Below are 20,717 nucleotides of genomic sequence, written 5' to 3' on the forward strand. Positions count from 1 at the left end.
ACCCATACTCTTGTTATTGTTCAACTCCACCAGCCCCATAAGAGGGCAATCAGGCACCGGGGGAAAAAGAACACCTCACATTTACTTCATCTGGTATCTACTCACTCTGAGCTCTTAACAGGGCAGGGAGCGATAACTGGAGGAGCAGCCCCTGCACATGCATGACACGTGACGGTGGTGATGAGTATGTGTGCATGCATATGTCTTTCAGTGGAGGCTGGAGGGAGGAGCAATAGGAGGACGGGCTCATTGTAATGGCTGGAATGGAATTAATGAAACGGAGTCAAGCATGTGGTTTCCATATGTTTGATGTGTTTGGTACCGTTCCATTGATTCCGTTCCAGCCATTACAATGAGCCCGTCCTCCTATAGCTCCTCCCACCTGCCACCACAGGTGCGTGTGTACGTGCGTGCATGTGGGGGGGGGGGGAAAGGGGGTCTTCCAGCAATACCACACCACAGGTAGTCCCCATGGTGATGCACTGACCAGCTGGCTGCAGTGCAGTCAGTCATGATGTAATGTTTGTCCAGTTCTTTTCCCTCCTCACTCTCTCCAGTTCAAAGATCAGGCATGGTGGAGTGACCAGGTGTTCACAAGGGTATAAAAGGGATAGCAGCGGTGACAGGCGGGCACTGGACAGACAAGCAGCACACACTACAAGGGCTGCACAGAGACCTCACACCACTACCTCTTGACTTTATCGGGCAATACACAGAACTATGGTACTGCCAGCGGGCATCTCAGGAGACACCTCTGCTATTCTGACATAGGATATCAGACACAGCAGCAGCTATAGTTGTCGAAGACTGTTCTTAACGTTAGTGTGACTGTCAGATACAGTGAACTAGAGAGCAGCCATGGACACCGTCCACGCCTATGGGGTTAGCACCACACGATACCTCCAGACTCACTACAGGGACACTCAGAGCTGGTTCCTGTTTGTTTCCATGGCAGCTGACCTGCGGAACACCTTCTTTGTCTTCTTCCCTGTGTGTTTCCATCTGCGGGAATCAGTAGGGGTCAAGCTGGTCTGGGTGGCTGTAGTGGGAGACTGGCTCAACCTTATCTTCAAATGGTAGGTGACTAATACTAATCACAGTGCTCAGATGCTAAGATAAAGAATAACAATATAATAAGTATATTTCCAGGATGAAAATACTGCAGGTTCCGAATGTTTTAACAATGCTATGAGAACGATCCAACAGATGATCCCTCCAGGGCGTATGTTGCCAGACAGAGGAGGATTTAATATGTGATACATGATGTATTACTCTCTCATGTCTACACAGGATCCTGTTTGGCGAGCGTCCCTATTGGTGGGTTCAAGAGACTCCTTACTATGCCAACTCATCAGCGCCACAAATTGAGCAGTTCCCTATGACCTGTGAGACTAGTCCAGGTGAGTGCCTGTTTGTCTGCTGCTGGCAAAACCACTTTCCCTTCTGGAGAATCCATGCAGTATTTTCAACTCAAATGAATTAAATTCCATTATTTTATTATTCAAAAAAAAAAAAATGACATCTTTATTATGACGGCCTACCAAAAGGCAAAAGGCCTCCTGCGGGGACGGGGGCTGGGATTACAAATAAAAATCAATTAAATAAAACTATAGGACAAAACACACATCACGACAAGAGAGACAACACTACATAAAGAGAGACCTAAGACAACAACATAGCATGGAAGCAACACATGACAACACAGCATGGTAGCAACACAACATGGCAGCAGCACAACATGGTAGCAGCACAAAACAGGGTACAAACATTTTTGGGCACAGACAACAGCACAAAGGGCAAGAAGGTAGAGACAACAATACATCACGCAAAGCAGCCACAGCTGTCAGTAAGAGCGAACATTATTGACTCTTTGAATGAAGAGATTGAGATAAAACTGTCCAGTTTGAGTGTTTGTTGCAGCTCGTTCCAGTCGCTAGCTGCAGCGAACTGAAAAGACGAGTGACCCAGGGATGTGTGTACTTTGGGGACCTTTAACAGAATGTGACTGGCAGAACGGGTGCTGTATGTGGAGGATGAGGGCTGCAGTAGATATCTCAGATAGGAGGGAGTGAGGCCTAAGAGGGTTTTATAAATAAGCATCAACCAGTGGGTCTAGCAACAGGTATACACATATGACCAGTTTACAGAGGAGTAGAGAGTGCAGTTCGATTCAGTTGGATTCCATTCAGTTCGCAATTTCTTTTCAAGCAAAACTGTACTTGACTGCAGTTCTCCTCTCACAGGAAGTCCGTCGGGTCATGCCATGAGTGCTGCAGGGGTTTACTACGCTATGATCTCATCACTCCTTGCCATCCTCCTCAAGGAACATGGGGGTCACATCAAGAACTGGTAAGAGGACAAATTCTGTTGTTTATGTTGTTTATCAGAGTTTATCCGCTAGACACAATTATCTAGATTGAATGATCCAACTCTGCTAAGTAGGTGACTGTGTGTCCTTCCCCGTGTGTGTGTGTGTGTGTGTGTGTATGTGTGTGTGTGTGTTTGTGTCAGGTGTGTCCGCGGGACCCTGTGGGCTGTCTTCTGGTGTGTGCAGGTGTGTGTCTGCCTCTCCAGGGTTTTCATCGCTGCCCACTTCCCTCACCAGGTTGTCGCTGGGGTCGTCACAGGTCAGTGGAGAGCCCCAACTCTTATACCGAATTCTAAATCAAATCCTACACCCTACCCTGTTGTGTATGTGTGCCATTCAGAGGGTGAATGGGCAAGACAAAAGATTTAGGTGTCTTTGAACGAGGTATGGTACTAGGTCCCTGGCGCCTTTGTTAGGTGTTTTCCCAATTGAGAACATGCAAGTGAAAGCTGGGAAAGAACTTCTCTTTGACAAGCCTGTCCATTTTCCTAGGCATCCTAGTGGCGGAGACCTTTGACCGGGTCCACTGGATCTACAGGGCTAGCCTGAGGCGCTACATCTACACCACCCTCTCCCTGCTCTCCTTCGCTGTGGGCCTTTACCTGGGCCTCAGGGGCCTGGGGGTGGACCTGCTCTGGACCCTGGACAAGGCCCAGCGCTGGTGCCAGCGGCCCCAATGGGTCCACATAGACACTACACCCTTCGCCAGCCTCCTGCGCAACACCGGCACTCTGTTAGGCCTGGGCTTGGGCTTGCACTCGCCCCTCTACGCCGAGGCCCGGAGAGTAGGCGGTGGCGCCACCTACAGGCTGGCATGCGTGGGCGCCACACTGCTGCTGCTCCACCTACTGGACTCAGTCAGGCCACCAGCCCACACCAGGGCTCTGTTCTACCTGCTGTCCTTCTGTAAGAGTGCCACTGTGCCCCTGGCCACTGTGGGCATAGTGCCCTACTGCTTGGCCGGGGCAGCGGGACGGAACGGAAAGAAACACCAGTTTTGAACTAATTCAAACTTATTGTAATTCTGTGAGAAATGCCCTGAAGGGACAGACAGAGACGGACTGTCATAGGAGAAGCAGGAATGTTCACCCCAGTTGAAAGGGCTTGAAGGTCGGTCAGTAGACACTTGTTGCTGCATGAGGTGGATGTTTTATATTCGATTTTCTTTCTCTTTTTTCATGTCACATGCACAGATGTAGTTGCAGTGTACAGTGAAATTCTTAAGCTCCGAGCTCCAGCAGTGCAGGTGTGAATGAAACAATAAAAAAATACAATAACAATTATTATTATTATGTATACATGTTTACAACATGACAATGATAAATATAAATGTTCATTGGGTGTGGGCAGGGTAATTGTCCATTGGGGGGGATAAAATGTCCATAGAGGGATCAGCTGTCGTTTTTTCCAATGGAGAAGGGCTGGTAACCTCACGCAGTGCAGTGGTCATGGACAGGGCTTGCCCTGAGAAATTAGACAGCAATATAAATCCATTATTAGCTCACTACTTGGTTTTCTTTTTATATGATATGAGAGACAATTCTTTTAAAATTAAATATATATATTTTTTTATTGTGTACAATCCACATTAATCATGTTCTATGAAACAGACACTTTTCCTGTAAATGCCCTGTGATTTGTAATACCCAATGGCACATTTTATTTGACTATCAAATAGAATAATTAATAATCACTTACTGTTGATAGACCACAGTTAATTTATTTGTTATCGCTCTCAGCCAGAAAAGCCTGTGGAGGATTCAGTCTTTAGATTGTAAAATCAAGAAGCACTCCCAATCGGTTTCTTGTCTTCATGAAATATTGTTATTGGGAGAGAAGGAGGGTGAGCATAGAATTACATACATACTGAACAAAAATATAAACGCAACAAAGTGTTGGTCCCATGTTTTGTGAACAGAGTGGTGGTGGGGTTATGGTATGGGCAGTCATAAGCTACAGACAATGAAAACAATTGCATTTTGATCAATGGCAATTTGAATGCACAGAGATAACGTGACGAGATCCTGAGGCCCATTGTCGTGCCATTCATCCGCCGCCATCACCTCATGTTTCAGCATAATAATGCACGGCCCCATGTCGCAAGGATCTGTACACAATTCCTAGAAGCTGATAATTTCCCAGTTCTTCCATGGCCTGCATACTCACCAGACATGTCACCCATTGAGCATGTTTGGGATGCTCTGGATTTACGTGTAAGACAGCCTGTTCCAGTTCCCGCCAACATCCAGGAACTTCGCACAGCCATTGAAGAACTGGCCACAATCAATAGCCTGATCAACTCTATGCGAAGGAGATGTGTCACACTGCATGAGGCAAATGGTGGTCACACCAGATACTGACTGGTTTTCTGATACACGCCCCTAATACACAGTCAATTTTTATGTAAACTGTATGAGTCAGTGTATTGTCAGTGTATTTCACTGTACATTATCTGGGGTCCTTGGGATGTCCCTACCTCTCAACCTGTAGTGGGGTAGGGACTTCCCAAGGATTCCGAATAGCAAGGGGCCTTTACACAAGGGACCATCATGTACACGTTACAACACTGCCATCTAGTGGCCAATTGAATAACAGTAGAACCGTTTCAAAACATTCCAAAACGTGTCGACTTGCTTGAACATACCACGGAAGTGTGAGACAAACGTTGAGCGGCATCTCCAGTCAATCAGTTTCATTAGTGAGCATTTTCATTTTAAAACGCGGTGTTTATTTTTACTGCTAAGGGATAGCTAACGTCTTAAAACAGACACCGTTAAAGTGAAATATGCCTCGGAGAAAGGTAAGAACTTGGTTTATTTAGATACGTAGTGGTAAAATACAGGTGACTGACTCATGCTAGCTATATCTAATGTCAATTTGTTTAGCTAACTTGCTATCATGTCGAAATGTCACTATAACGTGACAGATAGGAGCTAATTGAGCCCTGGTTTGCGTTAAAGCATAGCACAATCAATTTTGTGTAACATTTAGAATAGCACAAATGCCATGGCAAGCTGATGCGATACTGGTGTAGTTAATGCTAACTAGCTATCCATGAGTATGTTCATTCATGGCTATAGTGATGGGGCGCATTTGAACATCATTTAACAATCGCTTTAGCTAGCTGACATAGTTATCTAGCTAACAGATGAAGCACCAGCTAGCAGTGATAGAACCAAAAGCTTGGTGGAACAGGCCCGCAGGGTGTACGGAAAAGGTGTTATCTAGGTTCAAACCTCTCTGGCTGTAGCTAGTTGAATCCTGCTGGTGGTGAGGGAAATACTTGTCTTCCTCAAAACAACGATTTCATTGGATTGATTCAGGAATAACATAGTGTCAATTGGTTTAATTTTCTCCTGTCCCGCCTTTCCTCGCTTGCAATTGGTTAAAGACACATAGTGCCCTAACGATTGTTGAACCATTTTCATCTCGAATGTATTTTCGCTACGCTAGTTGTTAACGTAACAGTATGGTAATATACATTTGCATGGTCCGTTGCATGTTCATGTTTGTTTTGGAACATTTTTCGAGTGGATTTCAGTTCTGGCCGTTGGTAAATGTTTTGACATGGTGCATTGTGGGAAAAGTACTACGGAAGTGTTGCTTGTACACATGCTCCTCCTCCACATGAATGAAGATGTAAACCGTTGACGCTTGTAAACAATATTTTCGGGGATTCTTGTATTTTATGTGCTTGTGCTTTTGGATTAGGATTTTTTTCCTGTGTAGAGTACTAGCTAGTATTCCAGTCCAGTTTGCTTCAAAACACACAATGCCTTCAGAAAGTATTCACTTACCCTTGACTTATTCCACATGTTGTTGTGTGACAGCCTGAATTCAAAATTGATTAAATGTTTTTTTCTCACCCGTCTACACACAATACCCCATAATTATAATGACAAAGTGAAAACATCTAGTTTAGAAATGTTAGCAAATTTATTGAAATTGAAATCAGAAGTATTCAAACCCGTGAGTCAATGCATGTTAGAATCACATTTTTCAGCAATTACAGCTGTCTTTCTGGGTCTCAAACTTTGCACACCTGGATTGTGCAATATTTTCACATTATTATTTTTTACATTCTTCAACCTCTGTCAAGTTGGTTGTTGAGCATTCCATTTTCAAGTCTTGCCATAGACTTTCAAGACGATTTAAGTCAAAACTGTAACTAGGCCACTCAGGAACATTCAATGTCGTCTTGATAAGCAACTCTTGTGTATATTTTGCCTTGTGTTTTAGGTTATTGTCCTGCTGAAAGGTGAATTTGTCTCCCAGTGTCTAGGTTTTCCTCTAGGATTGTGCCTGTGCTTAGCTCTATTCCATTTCTTATATCCTAAAAAACTCCCTTGTCCTTGCTGATGACAAGCATACCCATAACATGATGCAGCTACCACCATGCTTGAAAATATGAAGAGTGGTACTCAGTGACGTGTTGGGATTTGCCCCAAATATAACGCTTTCTATTCAGGACATAAAGTACATTTCTTTGCCACATGTTTTTGCAGTTGTAGGGGGCTTTCACACAATTGGTTTGGTGCGTTTTTTCCGACATCTGGTGCGTTTATCCCCTTAGTTTGGCTCATTTGGACTGGTGTGATTACTATGTGCACTCGGAAGCACACTAAACAACGCACTGTGATTTGCTCAAAAAGGGTGTACTCGGTCCGATTCTATTCATACCGTGGTGCGGTTCACTGCAGGTGAGAATGCAGTCCGCACTAAACACAGGAAAATAATCTGTCACCTTTATTTAACCAGGTTGGCCAGTTGAGAACAAGTTCTCATTTACAACTGCGACCTGGCCAAGATAAAGCAAAGCAGTGTGACACAAACAACAACACAGAGTTACACATGGACTAAACAAACATACAGTGAATAACACAATAGAAAAAAAGTCTATATACAGTGTGTGCAAATGGCGTGAGGAGGTAAGGCAATAAATAGGCCATAGTGGCGAAGTAATTACAATTGAGCAAATTAACACTGGAGTGATAGATGTGCAGATGATGATGTGCAAGTAGAAGTACTGGTGTGCAAAAAAGTAAATAAAAACAATATGGGGATGAGGTAGGTAGATTGGATGGGCTATTTATAGATGGGCTGTGTACAGCGGCAGCGATCGGTAAGCTGCTCAGATAGCTGATGTTTAAAGTTAGGGAGGGAGATATGAGTCTCCAACTTCAGCGATTTTATTTATTTGTAATTTATTTCAATTAGATTTTTTTTGCAATTCGTTCCAGTCATTGGCTGCAAAGAACTGGAAGGAAAGGCGGCCAAAGGAAGTGTTGGCTTTGGGGATGACCAGTGAGATATACCTGCTGGAGCGCGTGCTACGGGTGGGTGTTGTTATTGTGACCAGTGAGCTGAGATAAGGCGGAGCTTTACCTAGCAAAGACATATCACCTGGAGCCAGTGGGTCTCGGCGACGAATATGATGCGAGGGCCAGCCGACGAGCATACAGGTCGCAGTGGTGGATCGTATATGGGGCTTTGGTGACAAAACGGATGTCACTGTGATAGACTGCATCCAGTTTGCTGAGTAGAGTGTTGGAGGCTATTTTGTAAATTACATCGTCGAGGATCGGTAGGATACCCTCGTAAAACTGACTATGTTTGGCGGCGTGAGTGAAGGAGGCTTTGTTGCAAAATAGGAAGCCGATTCTAGATTTAATTTTGGATTGGAGATGTTTAATTGGAGTCTGGAAGGAAAGTTTACAGTCTAGCCAGACACCTAGAATGTGTGGACAACTACAAATACCTAAGTCAGAACCGTCCAGAGTAGTGATGCTGTAGTAGTGCATTTAGTTTTACTAGCGTTTAAGAACAGTTGGAGGCCACGGAAAGAGTGTTGTATGGCATTGAAGCTTGTTTGGAGGTTTGTTAACACAGTGTCCAAAGAAGGGCCAGATGTATACAGGATGGTGTCGTCTGCGTAGAGGTGGATCAGGGAGTCACCCGCAGCAAGAGCGACATCATTGGTATATACAGAGAAAAGAGTCGGCCCGAGAATTTAACCTTGTGGTACCCCCATAGAGACTGCCAGAGGTCTGGACAACAGGCCCTCCGATTTGACACACTGAACTCTTTCTGAGAAGTAGTTGGTGAACCAGGTGAGGCAGTCATTTGAGAAACCAAGGCAGTTGAGTCTGCCGATAAGAATGCGGTGATTGACAGAGTTGAAGGCCTTGGCCAGGTCGATGAAGACGGCTGCACAGTATTGTCTTTTATCGATGGCGGTTATGATAGCGTTTAATACCTTGAGTGTGGCTGAGGTGCACCCATGACCAGCTTGGAAACCGGATTGCACAGCGGAGAAGGTACGGTGGGATTCGAAATGGTCAGTGATCTGTTTATTAACTTGGCTTTCAAAGACTTTTTAATAAGGCAGGCAGGATGGATATAGGTCTGTAATTGTTATTTGTTGTTTGACTGCGTGTATTTGATGAAATGCACGCAACATCATAACTTGAGATCTCTGCAGAGAATTTATGAGCGCATCCGATGCAGATTAGGGGAGACCGGAGCTATATTGGGGATATACAGTGCATTCGGAAAGTATTCAGACCCCTTCTCTTTTTCCACCTTCTGTTACGTTACAGCCTTATTCTAAAATGTATTCAATATTTTTTTTTCTCATCAATCTACACACATTACCCCATAATGACAAAGCAAAAGCAGATTTTTATAAATTCTTGAAAATGTATTAAACAAACAAAAAAACACCTTATTTACATAAGTGTTCAGACCCTTTGCTATGAGAATCGAAATTGAGCTCAGGTGTTTCCTGTTTCCATTGATCATCCTTGAGATGTTTCTACAACTTGATTGCAGTCCCCCTGTGGTAAATTCAATTGATTTGGAATGGCACACACCTATCTATACAAGGTCCCACAGATGACAATGCATAACAGAGGAAAAACCAAGCCATGAGGTCGAAGGAATTGTCCGTGGAGCTCCGAGACAGGATTGTGTCGAGGCACAGATCTGGGGAAGGGTATCAAAAAATGTCTGCAGCATTGAAGGTTCCCAAGAGCACAGTGGCCTCCATCATTCTTAAATGGAAGACGTTTGGAACCACCAATACTCTTCCTAGAGCTGGCCGCCCGGACAAACTGAGCAATCGGAGCCTTGGTCAGTGAGGTGACCAAGAATAAAAAAATTGGAAAAGAACCCAATGGTCACTCTGACAGAGCTCCAGAGTTCCTCTGTGGAGATGGGAGAACCTTCCAGAAGGTCAACCATCTCTGCAGCACTCCACCAATCAGGCCTTTATGGTAGAGTGGCCAGACGGAAGCCACTTTTTAGTAAATGGCACATGACAGCCCTCTTTGAGTTTGCCAAAAGGCACCTAAAGAACTCTCAGACCATGAGAAACAAGATTCTCTGGTCTGATGAAACCAAGTCTGGAGTAAACTTGGCATCATCCCTACGGTGAAGCATGGTGGAGGCAGCATCATGTTGTGGGGTTGTTTTTCAGCGGCAAGGACTGGCAGACTAGTCAGGATCGAGGCAAAGATGAACGGAGCAAAGTACAGAGAGATCCTTGATGAAAACCTGCTCCAGAGCCCTCAGGACCTCAGACTGGGGTGAAGGTTCACCTACCAACAGGACAACGACCCTAAGCACACAGCCAAGACAATGCAGGAGTGGCTTTGGGACAAGTCTCTGAATGTCCTTGAGTGGCCCAGCCAGAGTCCGGACCTGAACCCGATCAAACATTTCTGGAGAGACCTGAAAATAGCTTTGCAGCGATGCTCCCCATCCAACCTGACAGAGCTTTAGAGGATCTGCAGAGAAGAATGGCTAATGGATAGGTAATGGGTAAAAGGTGCTTCAACAAAGTACTGAGTAAACAGTCTGAATACGTATGTAAATATGATATATATTTTTATACATTTGCTAAAATAAAAAATGTTGCCTTGTCATTATGGGGTATTGCGTGTAGATTGAGGGGGAAAAAACGATTTCATACATAACGTAACAAAATGTGGAAAAAGTCTCTAGGGGTCTGAATACTTTCCGAATGCACTGTAAGCTACTGAATATAGCCTATTCACGTCGCAGTTAGAGCGGCTATTGCGCTGTTTCCTCCCACATGTTGTTGGAAGACGACAACGAAAGTAATAGGAAGTTTGGGGCACACAAGTGATGCTTCATGATAATCATAAATGGATTCAATGATAGCATTGTGTTCATACAAGCTAACAGGAACCAAACCAAAGAATCGTCATGTTTATGTTACTGATGTGCATAACTGACGATCGATCTTCCCTTTCGTTCTATGAAAGAAGAATGCTGGAAGCAGCTCCGACGGCACTGAGGATTCAGACTTCTCTGCTGACCATGAGCACACAGACAGAATCGAGACCTATGGGAGAACACGGAGGAACACGCGCCTCACCCGGGCATCGCTGCGACTCAGCCAAAGTTCACAAGGTAAATATGCCTCTTTCAAATCAAATTGTATTTGTCACATGCGCCAAATACAACAGGTGTAGACCTTACAGTGGCTTACTTACAAGCCCTTAACCAACAATGCAGTTTTGATATGGAACTGTCATGAGATGGCCAAGATATTTATATTGTTATGTTTCTGCATCAAGAATCTGCTGAATAACTATGAATCCTATATGAATCCCTTGGATTCCAGCCCTATGAGTTTTCAGTCTAGATCATTGAACCAAATGTTGTGACAATAATCTTAGTCAGAAGATTCAAAATGAAGATACTGAATGTAATGCTGGGGTTCTCTTTTGTCTGTCTGTAGCTACACCCATAGATGTGCTCGTGGGTTGTTATCTGTTGCTGTACAATAGCCATTGTATATCAGCATTCAAGCTCATAAACTGTGAATGGATTTAGACAGCAGTCATCCCCCCTGATCCCTATTCGGTCTGGCGGTCATGGTTTGAGTAGAGGATGATATAGTTTCCACTCCCTTTTGTTATTGAAAAAAAACTGGATGCACTCTATGTGGTTTTTAAAAAGTTTGGCATGTCTGAACTGATATTGTTATTAAGTTGTTAGGCCCAATCAGTAGGCTGCTTGTTGTGTATATGTTTTGTTTGTTGCCTGTACTCTACTGGTCAGTTTTGTTGTGGAAACGAATCTGTTTGATAAGGGAGTGTAAGTGTCTCTGCTTGAAAGGGATTTGTCCATTGACGAGACAAAAGAATTGTAGCTCCTAGCCTGCTACATTACTGCTGAGGGCCGGAGACCCCTGAAGACGTCTGTTAAAAAAATGTGTTTTTAGATTCCAGCCCTGTCCAGATCAGCCCAGCAGAGGTGGTGACCTTCTCTGCCCGGCGAGTGACCCGTAGCCGTAGTCTTCAGCAAGGGCCGCCGGTCACCCCCAAGAAATACCCTCTGCGCCAGAGTCGCTCTTCGGGGTCGGACACGGAGCAGCATGTGGAGGGTAGGAGGACGATGCAGCATGGTCACTTTCTCTCACAGTTTCCCCCCGCTCCATTGTCCACACCCGAGAGCTGGCCACCCACTGCGTTATTTATGTTATATTTTCATTGTATCATTTTAAGTTTTCGAAGAGGCAGTGATGCTCAACCAGTGCTTTTCTACTCTTTAAGTTTGTTTTGGGCTTGTGTCCTCAAACATAGATGATTTGAGCTTGTGTTGTCCTCCACATGTTATTCCACTCATTTGTTATGTTTCTGCTGGTTACCCAGACAGTTCTGTTGAAAATTGCAGCCTTTGCTTGTAGCTACCATCCCTATTCATTCCTTTGGGTTTCCGTTGCTGGTGTGGTGGGGTCGTTGTATGCGATCATGGGAAAACCTGAAGGAGGCGTGCACGAATTCTGTGAAAAACAAATGCATCACCAACATTGACAAAAAATATATAGCATAGTGTGTGTGTGTGTGTGTGTGTGTGTGTGTGTGTGTGTGTGTGTGTGTGTGTGTGTGTGTGTGTGTGTGTGTGTGTGTGTGTGTGTGTGTGTGTGTGTGTGTGTAACAGCATCACAACTAAATGGAATCTTGTATCCTGAAACTGTATAAACATGGTACTGTGAGATAGTTGGAATCTCCTCATTCATAATTCTAGATACAAGCCAGGCACTTGAAATATGAACTAAGCCCCATGTGGGCTCCCGAGTGGCGCAGTGGTCTAAGGCACTGCATCTCAGTGCTAGAGGTGTCACTACAGACCCTGGTTCGATTCCAGGCTGTATCACAACTGGCCGTGATTGGGAGTCCTATAGGGCAGCGCACAATTGGCCCAGCTTTGTCCGGGTTTGGCCGGGGTAGGCCGTCAATAAGAATTTGTTCTTAACTGACTTGCCTAGTTAAATAAAGGTAAAATAAAAAAATGTGAGTTGTCAGTCGGGCTTGTGAGTATAACATCAAATGTATTTATAAAGCCCTTCTTACATCAGCTGATATCTCAAAGTGCTGTACAGAAACCTAGTCTAAAACCCCAAACAGCAAGCAATGCAGGTGTAGAAGCTCGGCGGCTAAGAAAAACTCCCTAGTAAGGCCAGAACCTAGGAAGAAACCTAGAGAGGAACCAGGCTATGAGGGGTGGCCAGTCCTCTTCTGGCTGTGCCGGGTGGAGATTATAACAGTATATGGCCAAGATGTTAAAATGTTCATAGATGCGCCGCAGGGTCAAATAATAATAATCACAGTGGATGTCGAGGGTGCAACAGGTCAGCACCTCAGGAGTAAATGTCAGTTGGCTTTTTATAGCCCATTATTCAGAGTATCTCTACCGCTCATGCTGTCTCTAGAGAGTTGAAAACAGCAGGTCTGGGACAGGTAGCACGTCTGGTGAACAGGTCAGGATTCCATAGCCGCAGGCAGAACAGTTTGAAACTGGAGCAGCAGCACAGCCAGGTGGACTGGGGACAGCAAGGAGTCATCAGGCCAGGTAGTCCTGAGGCATGGTCCTAGGGCTCAGGTCCTCCTAGAGAGAGAAAGAGAGAGAGAATTAGAGAGAGCATACTTTAAATTCACATAACAATTCCTTTACATGTGTTCTTCTCCTCGTTGGCTTTTCCAGACCTGAAGCGAGCAGCAGACCAGGACGAGTCTCCGCCCCGCACCCCAACAGGGAACGCCCTCTCATCGGAGTCGGACATTGACGTGTCCAGCCCTAACGCCTCTCATGACGAGAGCCTGGCCAAGGAGCTGTCACTCAAAGACTCTGGCAGCGACCTCTCCCACAGGCCCAAGCGCCGCCGTTTCCACGAGAGCTACAACTTCAACATGAAGTGCCCCACACCAGGCTGCAACTCCCTGGGTAAATGATCTCATTCTTAACTGTCAGCTCCACTGTCAATGAGGGCAGGACATTTTATTTACATAGTTGACTTTTTGTGCAATGTGGACCTCAGAGCGCTACACATTCAAAACACACACTGTTAACAACATAACAACTTATGTTCTGCATTTGTTTCACTTGATGTTCTCTGTTTTATTTGTTTTTCAGGCCATTTGACAGGGAAACATGAGAGGCACTTCTCAATATCTGGCTGCCCTCTCTTCCACAACCTCTCTGTAGATGAATGCAAGGTAAATCTACAAGACCTTGGAAGTTGGCTTTAGTGTTGAGGTGTGGGATTCTTGGACCGTGTCTGAAATCTGTCTGCCTACTACTTAATAAAATAACATACTGTAGGCATATCTTTAGTAGGGATCGCTTACCAAATGGTTTTTCTCTTCACAGACGAGGGCCTCCTCTCGTGACAAACAGGTGGAGGAGCGGACGTTGTCCCACCGGCAGGATGAGAACAGACACACTACCCGTCACCAGGTACTATGATCCTGGGCCTTTCATTTGGTCAACCATCTCATTTTATCACTACGCTGCTGTTTTTGGTTTGGATTTGTCCCTCCTTGCAGTAAATGTTTCAAGAAAGGCAATAGGGTGCAAATTAGTTTAGGATTTGGATTTAAAGGCAGTATCATAACATTGCATAATGGATTAGGCCCCAACGGAGAGACAGATGAGGTACAAGGAGAAGGTGACGGAAATGAGGAAGAAGAGGAACTCGGGTCTGCTAAAAGAGCAGAAAGACCAGTACATGGTGAGTGTGAGGATCTGACCTCTAATCTAAAATCTAGGAAAGAAAAAACGACCCTTTTCCATTAGTACCAGAAGAAAAAGCTTCCTTGTAGCCTACGCGTTGTAATACACTCTTATCCCATACGAAACGTAAACAAATATAATACTTGCAATATTAAAAAGTGTCTCGCAAGCACAGTTTGACAACTGTTCGGACAACAGATATGTTGAAGGTAAATAATGTGTCCGGTTGAAGAGATGTGCTGATTGTTACTGAGGTTAAAGGCTTCTTCTCCCTCTCTGATGTCCCAGGATCACCGGCAGTCCCACGGCAACAACCGAGAGCCCCTCCTGGAGAACATCACAAGTGATTACGACCTGGAGCTCTTTCGAAAAGCCCAGGCACGTGCTTCGGAGGATCTTGTAAGAGAGAGAACTCATCGCCCTTCCTCCCATTTTCCTCTTTCTTTTCCTGAGCCTGTACTAGTGACTGTCTGGACTGGGCCCAGTCGACGCCCAGCTCTCACCGTTTATGGTGGGCAGTGCCAGACGGGGAGCATTCTGGGTAATCTGGCTACTTACACTGTCTGGTGTTGTCAGTTACAAGACCGGGTAGTTTATGGAGAAGTTCTTCTTCACTCTCTTTGAGTTAGATTTACTCTAGCCGATATCTTTAAGAGGCTCCCCTTTCAGTCTTCCAAATCAAAGCTCTCTCTTATCCTTTCCACACACATTTCTAACCTTTTTCCCCCAAATTAAAGCGCATTCTCCGTGGTCGCTTCCACGGAGAGTAATGAGTTCTCCTCCCGTGGCGTTTTGCCTGCCCCTCTCCCTTGCTGCGTTGGTCAAACCTCTCTCTTCCTCCTCTCTTTTCTGTCCCCTCTCACTGTCCTCCGCCTGGTGCAGGAGAAGCTGCAGGGCCAGGTGGCGGAGGGCAGCAACATGATCAAGACCATCGTGTTTGGCCGCTACGAGCTGGACACCTGGTACCACTCGCCCTACCCAGAGGAGTACGCCCGCCTGGGACGCCTCTACATGTGTGAATTCTGCCTCAAGTACATGAAGAGTCTGACCATCCTGCGCCGGCACATGGTGAGAACGTTGGTGCATGTCAATTCGTTTCTCCGGTGTTTTCTGATTTGTTCTTTATGGATGGATTCAGACGTTTCAGTGTGGATCTCAGTTCTGAATAGATTTTTGTATGATGATTGGTGCTGTCCCTCCCCCTGTACAGGCCAAGTGTGTCTGGAAACACCCACCAGGGGATGAGATCTATCGAAAGGGAAACATCTCCGTCTTTGAGGTGGACGGTAAAAAGAACAAGGTGAGAGATTTCTGTGGTCCCCGGAATGTTATGTTATCATGCCTTGCAAATGTTATGACTACCAGGCTCTGACCATAGCCCTGCTACATGACCCTATCGTCCACAGATCTACTGCCAAAACCTGTGCCTTCTGGCTAAGCTCTTCCTGGACCACAAGACCCTATACTACGACGTGGAGCCCTTCCTCTTCTACGTCATGACAGAGGCTGACAACACCGGCTGCCATCTTGTTGGCTACTTCTCAAAGGTAACCAGTCAGTCGTAGTTATAATGCTACGTTTTATTTATAAACTTCTTTTCTCAAACTCAAAATGTCAATGCCCTCCCATTTTAGGAGAAGAACTCGTTCCTGAACTACAATGTCTCCTGTATCCTCACCATGCCACAGTACATGAGGCAGGGCTACGGAAAGATGCTGATTGACTTCAGTGAGTACAGCCACTACCTTGTGGTCTCTCTGTAACTCTACCTGACCTCTCTGTAACCCTGTGTCTGGTTTCTCTCTAACCCTGTGTCTGGTCCTGGTTTCTCTCTAACCCTGGTCTCTCTGTAACCCTGTGTCTGGTCCTGGTTTCTCTCTAACCCTGACCTCTCTGTAACCCTGTGTCTGGTCCTGGTTTCTCTCTAACCCTGACCTCTCTGTAACCCTGTGTGTGGTCTGCCCTCTCCCAGGTTACCTACTGTCCAAGGTGGAGGAGAAGGTGGGCTCTCCAGAGCGGCCCCTCTCAGACCTGGGCCTAATCAGCTACAGGTCCTACTGGAAGGAGGTGCTGCTGCGCTACCTCAACCAGTTCCAGGGGAAGGAGATCTCCATCAAGGAGATCAGCCAGGAGACAGCTGTCAACCCAGTGGACATCGTCAGCACCCTGCAGTCCCTCCAGATGCTCAAGTACTGGAAAGGGAAGCACCTGGTCTTGAAGAGACAGGTATGTCACCTACCATTTCTTAATATATTTATTCTTTAATCAGCCAAGAACAAGTTCTGATTTAGTATGACGGCCAGGAAATTTCTCCAACTAACTGTGCAATTAGTTGGGGTTTGGGTTATTCCATTAGACGTCAGTTCAGTCTCGATATTGTCTTGGACATCCACTTATCATTAAGCCTAGCAGTGCTAACGTGCTTACTAACCTCACTGAGCCATCCTTCCAAATCTCGTTACGATGATTTTACTATTGAAAGTCTGGAGAACTTTGGTATTGGATTTTGAGTAGAAGTGACGTTGCTTTTTTTTTAAATTTGCTTTGTTTCTCTTTCTACCGTGTCAGACAGTTTGCCTATGCTGTGTTAGTAGTGTATGAATAAATAAATAAAATAAGCTAAAACATGCTAAATATTGAATGGGTTTGAAAAGTGCCAACATGTCTAGTTTCCGTCTATACCACTGTTTGTCCTTTTTTATTGTCTTCCTGAGGAGAACTTCCACAGGTTTTGGAACGGAGCGTGACAAACCTTGGCTTCTGAGGCTAACATGCTACTATCTCCTCCAGGACCTAATCGACGACTGGAAAGCCAAGGAGACCAAGCGTGGCAGCAGCAAGACTATTGAACCCACCGCCTTAAAGTGGACCCCACCTAAAGGAACATAGGACACCCCTCCCCCTTCCCCCTACACCATACCACACCAACTCTCCAACCCACGGACCTGGGTTCAAAGCTCACTATCAGAATAGTTTACTTCAAACAACTTTTGATCAGTACACTGTGTTAGCGCAGAATTATTGATCATTATTATTGGGAGTCCTAACCAAGCTTAAGTAGTAGATCATAATATCAAGAAGAATACTGATGGTGGGTTGCTTGAATCCAGACCCTAGCTTTCCTCACACAACTTCTCAGTAGAACCGTATTAACCTAGTGAGCCAGTCAGTTAGTTCGTATGGGGAATATAGCTGTCTTTCTGGGGAGGGGTCGAGGTAACACAACAATGCGTCTTGATTGTCTTTAGTGTTTCTGTTTGGTTTGGCCTTTATTTTACTACTTTATTTTTATTTTTTTACTTCTGTTTGGTTTTACCACTGTTTTAAGCTGTTTTGGCTAATGTCCTTTTTTAAGCTATTTTAAATTTGGCTTCCTGAAAGATTGCCAATTCCCTTTCTTACCCTTCTCTCCACAGTGTGCACTCTTTCAAGTATTTAAAAGCATAGACCGGTGAAAACGTTGGCTGGAGGAAGTTCCTTACCCCAATCCATTCCTTTCAAATCCACGAGGAAGAGTGCACAAGTAAACACTTTGGGAGAGAAGGAGGAGGAAAAGACCTGGAATTCTCAGTCAGGCTCTGTCTGAGGCCGAAGTGCGAATTTGATGTCAAGTTCAAGTCATGCTGTCAATATATTTAAATGATAGAGAGAAGATTTTATAGTACAGGTTTGGCAAGACAAAGTATATTTGAAGAAAGTTTTTAAAATGTGCAGGACTGGTTTCCTAGCCGTACTGAGAACTAGATTTGAACGTGTCATTAGAAGAGATTTTCTGTAACATGTTGCAGAGGAACAAGCAAATGCATGTAGTACACAGCAAAAGAGACAATTTGTTTTGCGTTGTGGTCAACCCATTTTGTCTGTTTATGTGTATAAGGATAAAATAATGGATGTTTTTCACCAACATTTTGAATTGCTGCAAATGTTACTGACTGCTAGACTGATTGTGCAAATACATTGGATGAAACCAGAAATTACCTCCATCTGCTCTGTGTATATATAAAGATTTAGTTCCACAGCAACGTATGGGCCTCATCTCAAGAATTTATAGCCACAATAGGGCAATAAATATATAAAGTGCACATCTTTATAGTTGCAGAAGAAATGGCCTTTACTGACCATATGTCAAAAGTTAACTCTTTACTAACATAAAGGATTGACAAACTTCACAGTCATTCTGAAGTAGTGTTAATCCTTGTGTAGAGTTTTGAGTTTTTATTCAGTTGTGTTTCTGGGTTCTTTCTTGTGTGTTTTAAAAATAAGCTATTTGATCCGTGTATTTGTATGTCATAGGGGAGAAACAAAACAAGCTCAGAATCTGAGAGGAGGTATTTCTTCAAGGCTGCCAAATATACTGTATATTTCACCACCATATTTCAATGGATCCAGGTTGAACTAAGAAAGTAATACTCCAATAATATGGCGTTATGATTATTTTCAGAATATAAGCACTGGTGTTGAAGTGTTCGATGTCCCATTTAAATTGCATGTTAAAATAGTTTTGGGCCAGTCAGGCTTTATTCATTCCTTCTGCTTTTGAATGTTAAGTAAAAGGCCTTGAAATATACCTGCCCATCAGATTGTTTACTTGCTTATTTTGACTTTAAAAACTAGATTGTACACTGTCCTCTATATTTTGGGGTATGATTTTGATTTAGTTGCAAAGTTCATGGTTCATCAAGAGTCTGTATAATATCAGCATATTTGGCATGAATAGATGCTAACTTGGCCTAACATCACACAAAGGGGGTATTATAGCAGGTCAACTTGCAGCTAATTTCACTGTATATTTTATTGGAACCTGAGAAAACACTGCTACAACAGGTCAACTGTTAATTTCCCCCAAACAGTTCTCCTTTACCTCTGCCTTTCATATTTTGCCTCCCAACCTGTTGCTGTGGTCTGTGTGGTCTTGATGCTTCCTCCTGTGCCAGTCATGGCAGCTATAGAACGCAACTCCAGAACAGCTCAGTTTTCCTGAAACCAGTGTGTGTGGTCATAATGTTTACCTTCATACAAGCGTTTGTTCTTCAATAAGCTATCAAAAGAGCAGTAGACCACTGTCGCTACACAGCAGTCAGCAGTACCTCTGTACAGCATTAATATGTAGATAAGTTGGGTGCACCTGCTTTTGTACTTGCTTCCTCTCCAATAAATCTAAACTCCAAAATGTGTTGATCATGTGTGCAAGGTGTTCTTTCTGAACTTTCTTGGGCAGCATCCTCTGTTTCCCCAACCAGTTGCCACTACACACTGCAATGTGTTTTTGTTTTGGGTGCATGGATCAGTCTAGTGGTCTCATCTCCACTCCATGACCTGCACCAATTGGGTAGATCTAGACAATTGAAAGCAAATGAACACTACAAGAAGTGCACTTGATTGAACAAATTGTTTTTATTAAAGAAATGTGAACAGCATTGAGCCTTTGCAACAGATGTGTAGGGGTTCACTGACAAATTATCAGCATTTGATATGAAGCACAGAAAAGCAAATTGTTTTTCAAAATTAATGAATCTTGAAGTTCAGTAATTCTCTCAGTGATGGAACATGTGTGAATTATCTTAAATTAGACAAAATATACCTGTTTGTATGCACAACAATCCATCTAATATGCAACACAAAAAAATACTTGACTGAACATGACAAGCGGCTTGTATTGCAAAGGAAAGTACAGAATGATACAGTTAAGGAAGGCATAAAATGTCAATTGCAGCAAATCCCTGACCCAGTTTTTACACACATGGGTCAAATAATTATTTACCCTTATTACACATTCCTTACTTATGCTACATCAATTAAGCTTTGTTGCATGTATTGGATTGCTTTGACCTTGATTAATAATTTGAGCAACATTGATTATTACAGTAACTTTGAACAGTCAAGTTATATCTTCATCTCTAGTGATACTGGGGCTTGTTCCATTCCTCTTGTGACTCTGGAAAAAACAAATATGGAATAAATACATTAGATTGAAATTGTTCTGAAGAATCATAGCTAACATATTTATCATCTGGTAAGGTGCTTGACTACCTCCACTTGAGGACCTTCTACCCATGAGTCCAACAAAGATGTCTCCTTTATATCCTGATGAAACACACACACACACACACACATATTTTTTTTGAGAAGTACATAATATAGGCTATAGCCCAAAGCAGGCCAATTAATAATTTTATTAATAATGCTTTCAAATTTGAAACACCTACTTTTCCTCTGCTCCAGTGGAATCGGTTGAGGGACTCCTACAATTGGGAAATGAAATGTGTTTATTCATTCAAATTTCAATCATTTCTATAAATTATAG

The 20,717-nt window shown here is 44.0% G+C and overlaps 2 protein-coding genes across 5 annotated transcripts; both read left to right on the forward strand.

The window, feature by feature from the left end:
- The first annotated feature begins 621 nt into the window (after window positions 1–621).
- LOC106607196 (glucose-6-phosphatase catalytic subunit 1) lies at window positions 622–3,648 on the forward strand. Its single transcript, XM_014203905.2, has 5 exons — window positions 622–1,076; window positions 1,291–1,400; window positions 2,244–2,349; window positions 2,512–2,627; window positions 2,861–3,648. The coding sequence occupies exons 1-5, from the start codon at window positions 859–861 to the stop codon at window positions 3,367–3,369; spliced, it is 1,059 nt and encodes a 352-aa protein (XP_014059380.2). The 5' UTR covers window positions 622–858; the 3' UTR covers window positions 3,370–3,648.
- A 1,310-nt stretch (window positions 3,649–4,958) lies between these two features.
- On the forward strand, window positions 4,959–19,596 carry LOC106607195 (histone acetyltransferase KAT7). Of its 4 annotated transcripts, none has more exons than XM_014203900.2 (14): window positions 4,959–5,168; window positions 10,657–10,804; window positions 11,622–11,783; window positions 13,385–13,624; window positions 13,814–13,896; window positions 14,051–14,137; window positions 14,313–14,411; window positions 14,702–14,812; window positions 15,296–15,481; window positions 15,624–15,713; window positions 15,820–15,960; window positions 16,048–16,141; window positions 16,386–16,639; window positions 17,204–19,596. In XM_014203900.2, the coding sequence occupies exons 1-14, from the start codon at window positions 5,154–5,156 to the stop codon at window positions 17,300–17,302; spliced, it is 1,809 nt and encodes a 602-aa protein (XP_014059375.1). In that variant the 5' UTR covers window positions 4,959–5,153; the 3' UTR covers window positions 17,303–19,596. The 4 variants fall into 4 exon arrangements, with proteins under 4 accessions (XP_014059375.1, XP_014059377.1, XP_045576425.1 ...); XM_014203902.2 differs by having other exon boundaries at window positions 14,702–14,791; XM_014203901.2 differs by having other exon boundaries at window positions 5,015–5,168; window positions 10,660–10,804.
- The last annotated feature ends 1,121 nt before the right edge of the window (window positions 19,597–20,717 follow it).

The sequence above is a fragment of the Salmo salar genome, chromosome ssa06 (assembly GCF_905237065.1).
Source record: "Salmo salar chromosome ssa06, Ssal_v3.1, whole genome shotgun sequence".
NCBI classification, from domain to species: Eukaryota; Metazoa; Chordata; class Actinopteri; order Salmoniformes; family Salmonidae; genus Salmo; species Salmo salar.

Coding starts and splice junctions, on each gene's coding strand:
- LOC106607195 (XM_014203900.2), top strand. Junction 10,805..11,621: donor ACTCAGCCAAAGTTCACAAG/GTAAATATGCCT, acceptor ATGTGTTTTTAG/ATTCCAGCCCTGTCCAGATC. Junction 13,625..13,813: donor ACCAGGCTGCAACTCCCTGG/GTAAATGATCTC, acceptor TTTGTTTTTCAG/GCCATTTGACAGGGAAACAT.
- LOC106607196 (XM_014203905.2), top strand. CDS start 859: ATGGACACCGTCCACGCCTATGGGGTTAGCACCACACGATACCTCCAG. Junction 1,077..1,290: donor CTCAACCTTATCTTCAAATG/GTAGGTGACTAA, acceptor ATGTCTACACAG/GATCCTGTTTGGCGAGCGTC. Junction 2,628..2,860: donor TGTCGCTGGGGTCGTCACAG/GTCAGTGGAGAG, acceptor CCATTTTCCTAG/GCATCCTAGTGGCGGAGACC.